Source organism: Lactuca saligna, chromosome 2, assembly GCF_052625555.1.
Source record: "Lactuca saligna cultivar CGN05327 chromosome 2, ASM5262555v1, whole genome shotgun sequence".
Lineage (NCBI taxonomy): Eukaryota > Viridiplantae > Streptophyta > Magnoliopsida > Asterales > Asteraceae > Lactuca > Lactuca saligna.
In genome coordinates this window covers 142,966,696-142,978,995 of record NC_136418.1, presented here as the reverse complement: position 1 = coordinate 142,978,995, position 12,300 = coordinate 142,966,696, and the positions used below count along the sequence as shown (strand labels likewise).

Below are 12,300 nucleotides of genomic sequence, written 5' to 3'. Positions count from 1 at the left end.
TTAAAAAGGGTAGTCTTAAAATACGAATATTAATGTGCAATATTGTTTTTAAATGTTAAAAGAATGAGAAATGTTTACCCTGAAACATATCACCGACAATAAGAATGGTTTCCCATTTTTAAAAAGTTTTCATGGAAAACTCGCCCTTATATTTATTGAATATTTAATAATAGAATTTAAAGATCGTGATAAACTAAATAATGCTTGACAAAATGACCATAAATGTTTTGCTTTTCTGTATGATTGATCACACAAAGAAATGTAATTGTAAATAAAAAATTATTCTATAACTATTTATTTTTGTATACTCGTGGGTTCACCACATACTTGTAAAATATTTTATAAAACTAAACGTTTTTTTATTATTAGTTTTTCATGTCAAATGAATCACGTGTGTATCATATTATCTCCTCACATTGTGGAGTACTCTTTTTTACTTCATTTACTTTGTTAAAGTGCAAATCACGAAATAAATAATAAATCTAGCTACTATATAAAAGATATAATGGATTTCTTAGCAAAATTACAATAGATTGTATTACATGTAAAACATACAAACAAAACAAACATATGAATCACATATTAATAACAATTGAAATCCTAGATATTCATTTATTTAATTAAAGCATAAATAACGATTGATGATTTTAGGTTCAAGAAAGCCGTTGATAAAGGATCAAATTTAGGTGGGAATTGGCATGGTGGTTGGAAGACTATGAAGGACCACCGTCTCCACCGTCAAACCAGGACCGAACCCAAACAGAACACCCCAGTCCAATCCTTCGCCGGTGGTGGCAGCACCGTCCTCCGCCGACTTCTTTCTCATCTCGTCAATGATGAACAACACGCAGGCACTGGACATGTTTCCGTACTCGCTCAAGACATGTCTGGTGGCTCTCATCTTCTCCTCCTTGAGACCAAGCTTGAGCTCCACCTGGTCCAGTATCGCCGGACCACCGGGGTGAGCAATCCAGAAGATGGAGTTCCAATCGGTTATACCCAAAGGAGAAAATGCTTGTGTCAGAGCCTTCTCTATGTTCTTCGAGATCAACCCTGGAACATCTTTAAGGAGATGAAAAGTTAGCCCCACCTCCCTCAAATGTCCATCGATGGCTCCCTCGGAGTCAGGTAAGATCGTCTGAGCCGCAGACACCATCTCGAACAACGGCCGTTCAATCGTCAAGTCAGGGTCCGAACCCACGATGACCGCCGCAGCTCCATCCCCGAACAGAGCCTGTCCGACGAGGGAATCAAGGTGGGTGTCGTTAGGGCCACGGAAGGTAACCGCTGTAATCTCAGAGCAAACCACAAGAACACGAGCACCCTTGTTGTTCTCAGCTAGATCCTTAGCGAGACGGAGAACCGTTCCTCCGGCGAAACACCCTTGTTGGTACATCATGAACCGTTTGACAGAAGGACGTAGGCCGAGAAGCTTAGTGAGCTGGTAATCGGCGCCGGGCATGTCAACGCCGGAGGTGGTGCAGAAGATGAGATGGGTGATTTTGGATTTAGGTTGACCCCATTCTTTGATGGCTTTGGTCGCGGCTTCTTTACCGAGCTTGGGGACTTCGACAACCACCACATCTTGTCGGGCGTCGAGGGAAGGAGCCATGTACTCGCAAAGGTTGGGGTTCTCTTTGAGAAACTCCTCTGTCAGATGCATGTATCGTTTTCTTATCATAGACTTATCACCTGCAAGTTTCATATATACATTAATAATTTGTTAAAACAAAACCCTAATCATAACCTCATGCATCAACCACTACAAATCATCACTTTTATTCAAAAAACTTTTGCCACAATATATCTTTGGCCTATGTTATCTCACGAAAAACTCAATGACTTTGAAAACCTTTGTATTGTGTCATATATGTATTGATGTCGACTTTGCAAAATCTCGATTAAAAATGGAAGTAATTAAGAGTAAATACATACACATGCGCTGGAACTTCTCTTTGAGATCAACCATGTGTTCGCTTTTAGTAATCCGAAAATAGTAATCGGGATAATCAGCTTGGTAGACGCAGTTGGATGGAGTTGCAGTGCCGATGGCAAGAATGGTGGCTGGACCTTGTGCCCGTTGGGCATTTCTGATCTGAGCAATATCAATTGAGGACGCCATTGGTGTTCAAGCTCTGGTGGCAGGAATGGAGATGATCTTTCAGTTTCAAACTAGAGAAGGAAATGTGGTTGCGAAGTAGACGAGGTTTGAGTGTCTATTATATAGAGTGTTAGGTTCTTTAAACCTCAATTTAGAATTTATTGAGCCGTAAGTGTTCGCGATGGTAGTACATGCCACGTCGAGCATCATGTATGCATTTATGACATAATAAGTTAGTAACCCAAGTGAGCTTGTATCTCTTTGGAGGTTTGTACTAGATACAAAAGGAACGACTTGACATACAGTTGATTAAAGTGTAAGATGTATAATTAATGAGTGTGATTGTAAACCTCTTCGGTATGGTAAAATTGTCATTAGACGATTTGGTTTGCATGTCACCGGATTGTGGCTTGTGGCTTATGTGGTCAAGTGGGAGTCAAGTGAACATTATTCCCCACCTCCACATTAATCACCAAATCGTAGTGAATAGTAGTGAGGATCATGAACCACCATACGTAATAATTTTTTTTTTTCTCTATCTCTTTCTACTTTTTTATTAATTAAAAGATATATATTTTTATTAAATAATTAAATAAGAAGGATATAATAGTATAGAGTATAATTATTTTATGGCACTATGGTTTAAATGTAAGGATTATAAGATGTTGAGGTGACATTTTTTTAATGGTCAAGCGGTGGTTATTGATAATATTGAATTATGATTATTGAAAGAGAGATATTAAAGGTTCTCAATGAAAAACGTAAAAACTACAAAGAAGGAATAGGAGAATAAATACTAGCTAAGATAAAATCATAATATTCGTAAAAATATCCGCAAGCTGCAAGGTTGATAAAACAAACGGAAGTGATATGGTTCCGAGCTGTAAGTGATGACGGCTGAAATGACAATCAATCTCAATGTGCTTCGTTTGCTCATGGAAAACAGAATTATTCGCAATTTGTATCGCACTTTTATTATCACACTACAAGGGAGTAGGTGAAGAAATAAGAACTCCAATACATGCAAGCAGCCACAGTAACTAGATAATCTCATATGTAGTCACAGCTATAGCATAATACTCAACTTTCATGAAAGATCTAGAGACAATGTCTTGTTTCTTGCTCTTCCATGAAATGAGAGACTCTCCAAGAAATATGCGAAATCCGGTGGTGGATTTACGATCATGACGCTCGTCATGCAAATCAACATCATTATAGGCACGTAACTTAAGAGAAGACGTCGAGGGAAACAAGAGGGTTTGAAATTGAGTGACATGAAGATATCTCAGAATAGTATAGCTCCCCAATGAACAAAAGTAGGAGCAATAACAAACTAACCAAAAACATAAATAGCATGAGCAATATCCGGATGAGTAATTGTGAGATAAACCAAATTTCCCACAACAATGTGATAAAGATTCAGATCGGACAAAGGAACACCATCAGTAGGAGAGTACCATGTATCAGTTTCAAGAGGAGTATCAACAGTACGATTGTCAAAGAGGTCCGCCCATATAAACAAGTTATATATATATATATATATATATATATATATATATATATATATATATATATATATATATATATATATTCATTCTGAGAAAGAAGTACCTTTTCTTAGACTAAGCAACCTCAATACCCAAGAAATAACTTAACAAGCCCAAATCCTTCATAATAATTTGATGAGCTGGATTATGCTTCAAAGATTCAATACCACCATGGTCATCACCAATAATAATCATGTCATCCATATATAAGGACAAAAGAATCCGTCCTACACTTGATCATCTAAAAAACAAAGTCGAATCATGATTACTCTGTACAAATCCAAGAGAGGTAATCACCGTGGTGAATTTATCAAACCAAGCACGAGGTGTTTGCTTGAGACCATACAAAGCTTTGTGAAGCCAAAAAATCTCACCCGACTGGTGTCGAATTCCTAGGGAAGGAGACATATAAACCTCTTCATAGAGGTCACCATTCAAAAATACATTCTTGACATCTATTTGAAAGATCTCTCACTCTCAAACGGATGCACCTGCAATTATAGTACGGATTGTCGTCATCTTTGCCACTGGGCCAAAGGTCTCTTCATAATCAAAACGGTATTGTTGGGAATACCCTTTTGTAACAAGTCTGGCCTTGTAGCATTCAACAGACCAATTTTCATTAACACATTTCACAAAAACCCCAAAGTGTCAATTATCAAAAACACAAATCCAGAATTGTTTGAATAATAATCCAGGATCCTCAAAAACATAACTCCATCTCGTGTGTACAATCAAGCCAACGCCTTCCTGTGGTCCTAAAAAGTACCTAAAACACATAACACATAACACGAGAAACACAAAGCTTAGTGAGTTCCCTAATATACCAAACACATCACATTAGCCTCTCATGGCTATATCTCGATAGAGACCCTCCGGTTAATGTGTATCAGTGGGAACCCTCTTGTCCCACAACTCGGGTTGGACCCTTTGGTCCTAACTCAATAAATCTCGGGATAATACACCGTATAAATCACAAATACATAATGCAAGATATCACAATTCTCAATATACGCATACAAGACCTATCGGTCACACAATGATACCACTGATGGTAAGTATAATGAGAAGACTCACCTCGTAAGTAACCAAGTAATCCTCGTAACCCTCGAACGGTCTAATCCTCGCCTACACGTCATAATCATCTCTAATTAACACTTATCACCTCAACCTAAGTAAGTTAAGCTAACCTTTTTCTCTAACCCTTGGGAAGGGTAAAAGACCATTTTATCCCTCCATGGTCTCTATAATCCATGTCTTGACCAAACCCAAAAAGTCAACAGAAGTCAACACTCGAGTCAACAGTCCATGTTGACCCACCTCGTCGAGTGCATCTATGCGAATCGTCGACTTCCTTCGTTTTCCTCATAATATCATGAAAGTACAACTCAACTCTCCGAGTTACAACATGTCCAGACTCATCGGGGAAAACCCTAACCGACTCGTCGAGTCAGCTCACCGACTTGCCGAGTCCCTTCAGTCCATTTTCTCATTCAGATGATTTTACGCAGAAATGATGTCTAATACTCTGGATCATATCTTTTAAGGCTCATTTATCACGTAAAGCTACGCGCTTTACGTTTATGCATGGTATCTAGGGCTCAAAATGTCAAAACAAGCTCTATAAAGAGTTTCATGCATGGAGACTTGTCAAAAGGTGGATAAAGCTTGGATTTTTAGGCTTATGGGACCTCAATATGTCCAGATCTGGAGTCTCAACTCCATGACAAGCTCATAACACTCTAGAAATCCAAAAAGGATGGGAAAAATGCTCTAAATTCCCGAAGAACGAGATCTAACTAAAAAAATTAGAAAGATGGTGACCTTTTACCTTCAAACAGAAGCTAGGAATGATTAAACACCAGGTCCAAAAGCTTATTCTCGTCCAAAGTCTTTTTCTCTTCAACTTTCCTCTAAGAATGCACTAAAACTCACAATATTAACCTCTCTTTCTCATACAAAAGGTTATAGCTCGATTAACGTTTCATACAGTGTAGTAGGGTGACAAGGGTGGTGGAAATGAGGGCTTAAGGTCCTTTAAATAGGACACAAACCCGAAAATTAGGGTTTTCTCACCCAACTCTTACTCGTCGAGTTGGGGTCCTCCAACTCGTCGAGTAGACTCTAGAATCATGCGTCCAAATAAATCCTCTACTCGGTGAGTTGGGGCATCCAACTCATCTAGTTTATCTGAAAATATGAAAATAATTTAATTGAATATTATACCTGGGAGTCGGGATGTTACACCAAATACCATGTATGGGTCTGATGAAGAGCAGTGATTTCCTCAGCCATATCATTATGCCAAAGATGATCTAATACAATTTCTCTATACAATTCAGGTTTAGATAAATGATGGATGTTCGCTATAAATGAAGTAAATGGTCCTGAGTATGTAGAGTAGGCAAAATTTGGAAGCTTGGTGGACTTGATAAGATGAGTAGACCTCTTGAGGGGTGGTAGTGGAGGTGGATATTCAATTACAACAGTCGAAGGAGCAGACTTAGGAGCAGGAGGAGTCGATAAACTATCTGAAGAAGTAGGCGTGTCATGAGCTAACGGATTAGGTGGCATAGATGGGTCTCGAGCCTCTATCTCCTCATCGAAAGGATCAATATGTAGAAGGTCTGACTTCATTACATTGTGGGTTGTAGTATGAATCGAGTACAAAGGATATGTTTCTGAATCACGGGATTATAGCAACGGTATCCTTTATTTCCAACGCCATACCCCAAAAATACATAAATAGCAAATTCCGGCCCCAAGTTACTACTCTCAACATGAGGACGAAGAACAAAACAAGTACATCCAAAAACTCATAAGACAGAGTAGTCTAGTAGGTGATCATATAGCTTCTCAAAAGGAAACATTCCTAAATTTAATGAATTTAGGATATGGTTAGTCACATAAACATCAATTAAGACTGTTTCTACCCAAAAGGCACTAGGGAACTGTGCAAATAGGAGCAATAAGTAGACTGTCTCAACAATATGACGATGTTTTTGTTCTGCCACACCATTTTGCTGAGGAGTGTCAATACACAATAACTGGTGTATCATCCCATCAAAAGCAAGTAATTGAGTAAAATCATTAGAGGTATATTCACCCCCAAGTCACACCTGAAGCACTTGATCATATCCGAATGTTGAGTTTTAATAAGAGCTTTAAAATTGATGTAAATACCAAGAAAATCATATCTTCATTTCATAAGATAAACCTAGGTATACCAAGTATAATCATCTACAAAAGATACATAATAGGTTGACCCACCCTTTATGGATATTGGTGCAGGACCCCACACATCATAATGAATAATATCAAAAGGAGCATTAGAACAAGACATACTTTTACTAAAAGGTAAAGCACATAATTTTGCCAGTTAACCACTACAATCAGAAATATCACAATTATTCAAATGACAAGTTGTCAACTGGTGGTGTAGCGGCAGCAACAAACTGTGGACAACGAGGTGTTCATGGATGAGTACCAGAGGAACATTGCTGAAACTTATGTTGACCAAACCTATTGTGTTGTCCCAACTGAGGCTGGCTAGATTTACCCATGATAACTAACAATGGACATTGAGATTTGCAACGATTTTTCTATTTATAGAATGCACACTCATCATAAGCAACCCTTGGAGTTTTTCGAGACTGATTAGAGGAATGGAGGTTGCTTTAAATGCTTTATCCGTGTGAGACTTGATACGGGTCTCTTCAGCAATCATCTCATGAACAACATAATCCACTAAGGGAAGGGGAGCAATAAAGAATCGTTCCATGTAGGCCTTCAAAATCAGAATGCAAGGACATCAAAAACTAGACAAAACATTATTTTTCCCTTATAGCAATATAAGTCTCAAAATATTTTAATTCTTTAGATTTAGTAAGAGCCAATCGATCCTACAAATTAGACAGAGTAGCATAGAAATCTTGAATACGATAGTCATTTTATTGAAGAGCACGAATATCATATTCTAACTGATACTGTTTAGCGAAGTTGGACTAAGTGTACAGTCTCTCCAAATGATTCCACACTTCGTTTGCTGTGTCATATTTAGCCAATTGCATACCAATAGACTATGTAATAAAATTGTTAATCCAAGTAATGACCTTGGAGTTATAAGTATCCCAATCATCAACCAACAAATTAAAATTCTCAGCTTGAGGAACTGAGGGTTTGGCTTTAGTCCTAGTGACATAGCCCCATATATTCTTCGCATGAAGGAAGTTCTTCATAACATAACTCCAATACTCACAATTCTTTCCATCTAGTCGAGTAATGATTGAGTCGAGGGAATCATCCTTTCCAGTCTTGTTGGCAATGGATAATTACCCACAACAATAGATAAGCAATCTGAGAATGAGAAGAGCAAAAAAACAGTAGAAGCAACCAATCAAACAACAAGAGATCAAACAGCAACAAAAAACTAAAAATAACAACAAACAAATACCAACAAATAAACAACCATCAGCAATGAAGAAGCATTAACCAAATTGAAAAATAAAACAGCTACAGTAACCCTAGAAAGGGGAGAATAAATACTAGCTAAGACAAAACCCTAATGAGCTAAAGCCTAAAGGGCCCATAACATGTCAGCTAATAACATATAGGCTAACATGTATTTCTTTCATGGGAGAAAACTTAAGCTAGAAAATAAGCATGGTTTATATTACCGGTATTTTAATACATAAATTAATTATTGTTTTTTTAACAAAATCATTAAAACTTCAATGGAAATAGATAGCATAAAACTAGGATATGAAGAAGGTTACATGGGCTTGAACACATGATGCAGGATTGACTACTACATAAGGGTGGAAAATGAGGAATGTAGTCATCGTCCTCATACCCAAAACCCAACCATCATACATATTCTTGTCCTTGCCTTACCCCTATCTCAGACTGTTTGGGGAGGAATCACAATACATTTTTGCCTTCAATACTATATTTGGGACATGCATTTCCTAGACACGAGTTTTTCTTAGTATTAGATGAAGATTTTAGAGGTATAGAAGTCATACAAGACTTCTTTGAATAGTCATAAGTGGAAGATAGATTTTCTCCCTAAACGGTATAGTTATGCCTTGATATCGAGGAGGTGTATTTTGGGTTTAGTAATAGTTAATGGAGAATCTATAAAAAAACACATGGTTCCCAAAAGATGTTTGATTAGACTAATTTAAAATAAAATCAGGTTCAACAAGGCTAGTTCAAACAGAAAAAAAAAATGGGTCAACATGCATAAAAGTTGATGGTGAAAGGATCCAACCCACACTAGTCATTACTTAATTTTTTTTTTTTTACTAAAATCAACATAAAGTTGGAGTAAAACGACTGAACAATGCATCAACAGGCTTCATGGTGTGAAAGTGTACAAACGGCGTCATTTATTTATAATGGAAACTCCCACCGCTTTTTTCCTGCAAAATCGATGTGGGAGTCATTTTTGCCATAAAATATGTTATTTATTTTATTGTTTATAGTACATACCTCTCTTTTCCTTCTTTTTTTCCACCACTATAATATAGATCCTACAAAATTCTATTTAAATTGTAAAAAATAAAAAAATAGGTGGGTCTTGGGACACATCTTCCTCATGGTTTGAGTCTCCCGTTGTAATAGTTATCGTTATTGTATTGTTAAAATTAGTTATTTACACTTGTGTTTGGGTTGATTTTACTTAAGTTAACTATTTATGAATTTAATTATTTGGTTTATCCAGAGGGCATACTTGCTATGGTCATTATAAGTTTGTAGTGATGCCTTTTGGACTCACCAATTCTCCAGCCGCGTTCATGGACCTCATGAACTGCGTATGCAGGCCAATCTTGGATTAGTCTATGATTGTATTAATTTATGATATCCTAGTCTATTCCATGACCCAAGAGCAGCACAAAGAGCGTATGAGGGATGTATTGGAGACTTTGAGGAAGGAGAAACTTTATGCATAGTTCTCTAAGCGTGAGTTTTGGTCACCCAAGGTGCAATTGTTGGGGCACCTTGTCAACCAGAACGGTATGTAGGTCGATCCGGCCAAGGTTCAGACTGTGATGATGTGGGAGGTTCCGAGGTCTCCATCTGAGATTTAGAGTTTCCTTGGATTAACAAGTTACTATCACATATTCATCTAGGATTTCTCCAAGATAGTTGTTCCTTTTACCCAATTGACGAAGAAGACCGTCACTTTTCGTTGGGGGCTGGAGTAGCATGCAGCTTTTGAGACCCTGAGATAGGGAGTATGTGAGGCGTTAATTTTGACCCTACTAGAGAGCGTTGAAGATTTTGTGGGAGAATGTTTGGTTTACTTCCAGATTTTGAGACAACTGAAGCCTCATCAATCACGGGTTTGGGTGTAGTTCGGATGCAGATGGGTCGTGTGATCATTTACGCCTCGAGACAGCTGAACCTCATGATACGAACTATCTAACACACAATTTAGAGATGGGACCATAGTTTTCGACCTCAAGATTTGTCGACATTACCTCTATGGGGCTTGTTGTACTATTTATATGGATTATAAGAGCCTGATGTATCTGATGGATCAGCCAAATCTGAATACAAGGCAGCGCCGGTGGTTAGATGTGGTGAAGGATTATGATTGTGAGATCCTTTACCATCCGGGGAAGGCCAATGTGGTAGATGATGCTCTCAGTCAAAAGGTGGTCGCGGCTCCGATTAGGTATATTTGTTTAAGGATGACTATGGTTACTCCGCTATTGGATCGGATTCGTGAGGCTCAGATCGAGGCTATGAAGGAAGAGCACTAGAAGAGTGATCGTATTGTGGGTCAGGTGGCTTCCTTTGATTATCATAGCTGAGGGTTATTGATTCTTCATCGGAGGGTATGGGTTCCGTATTGGGGTGGTGTGCGTTAGATTCTGATGGATGAGACTCATAATTCGAGGTTCTCCATTCACCTCGGGGCGACGAAGATGTATAGAGATCTTCATCCTGATTAGTGGTGGCCCTGCATGAAGCGGGATATGGCTTGGTATGTGGAGAGGTGCCTGACTTGTAGGAAATTCAAGGTTGAGCATCATCGACCTCATGGTAAGATGCAGTCGTTGGATATTCCCTTTTGGAAATAGAAGGAGATTACCATGGATTTCATTACAAAGTTGCCTAGGACTATGCGCAGAGTGGATTTGATTTGGGTCATGATTGACCAAGAGCGTGTATTTTATCCTGATTCAGGAGAGTATATATACAGAGAAGTTGGATGAGCTATAGATTAGGGAGGTTGTAGCGCGGCATGGGGTGCTGGTTTCAGTGATTTCAGACAAGAATGTTTGGTTTGATTCCATATTTTGGAAGAGGTTCCATGACGAGTTAGGTACTCGTCTCCATTTCAACACGACATTCCATCCATAGACTAACGGGAAGAGCGAGCGTACTATTCATACCTTGGAGGATATGATTCGGGCTTGTGTTTTGGACTTTGGTGGGAGATGGGTTACATATCTTCCATTAGCGGAATTTTCATATAACAACAGTTATCACTCCAACATCGATCGAACTCCTTTTAAGATGCTTTATGGGAGGAATTGTAGGACCCCCATTTGTTGGGGTGAGGTCAGTCAGTGAGTCATGGGGAGTACTGAGGAGGTACTCAAGACCACTAAGTTGATACAACAGGCTTAGAGTAGACTCCAGATAGTTCAGAATTGGAAGAAGAGTTACACCGACAAACGCATATCAGATCTAGAGTTCCAAGATGGGGACATAGTTCTCCTAAACCTTGGAAATGTGTCATTCGATTCAGGAAGAAGGGAAAATTGGGCCCTAGATATATCGGTCCATTCAGGGTTTTGGTCTGGGTAGGCTGGGTTAGATATCTCTTGGATATTCTAGAAGAGCTCAGTTAGATCCATAACACGTTCCATGTCTCTCAGTTGCGGAATTATTTAGTAAATGATTCCATAGTGGTTCCATTGAAGGATATTCATGTGGATGGACGCTTGAATTATATTGAGAAACCAGTGGCGGTTCTTGACCAGAAGACGAAAACCTTGATGATCAAGGTTGTTGATTTGGTGAAAGTCTAGTGGCAGCATCGCAGGGGTTCAAAATGGATGTAGGAGTGGGAGGATGAGATGAGGGAGCACAACTCGGAGTTATTTGGAGCAGCAGACTTCGAAGATGAAGTCTGGTTCAAGGGGGAATTGTAAAACTCGAGTTCTGGTACGTTTTTTTCCCCCCTTGTATGTAAATTCTTTTCATTTTGGTCCTTGGTTAGTACGCGGGGTGTACTCTATGAGTACGCTTAGCATACTAGCCATAAGTTCGTCGCAGGCATCACCCATGTACGCCAGACATACGCATGGATTAGGAAACCCTACTTTTTAATGTTTGATCCCTATTTAAGCACCATTATACTACCTCATGGACATTTTAGACAAGCCTCCATCCCCTAGTCCCAGAGAACAAAACCCTACGTATGTTAGTGAGTTTTTGACCTTGATAAAGTGATTTTTCGTGTCTTAAGCTGAAGAAGAAGAAGAAGAAGAGAAACCTTTAGAGAAGTAGATTGAGCTTGAGGATCTAGGATCACCTTCTCATTTGCAAGCTTTTTGAGGTAAAAAGCTCATACCTTTATGTTTATTTATGATAGATCTTCTTTATGGTGTTTCTTGGGCATTTTTGAGCCTT

At 38.7% G+C, this 12,300-nt stretch overlaps 1 protein-coding gene across 1 annotated transcript; it reads right to left on the bottom strand.

Moving 5' to 3' along the window:
- Positions 1–490: 490 nt before the first annotated feature.
- Positions 491–2,216, bottom strand: LOC145031896 (chalcone synthase). The gene is made up of 2 exons (XM_078980553.1): positions 1,936–2,216; positions 491–1,692 (listed from the first exon to the last, which is right to left on the bottom strand). The coding sequence occupies exons 1-2, from the start codon at positions 2,120–2,122 to the stop codon at positions 683–685; spliced, it is 1,197 nt and encodes a 398-aa protein (XP_078836679.1). The 5' UTR covers positions 2,123–2,216; the 3' UTR covers positions 491–682.
- Between the last annotated feature and the right edge of the window lie 10,084 nt (positions 2,217–12,300).

Excerpts from the sequence above, each read along its gene's own strand:
- LOC145031896 (XM_078980553.1), bottom strand. The coding sequence starts at position 2,122 with ATGGCGTCCTCAATTGATATTGCTCAGATCAGAAATGCCCAACGGGCA. Across the intron at positions 1,693-1,935 it reads AGAGAAGTTCCAGCGCATGT|GTGATAAGTCTATGATAAGA; the intron begins GTATGTATTTAC and ends TGAAACTTGCAG.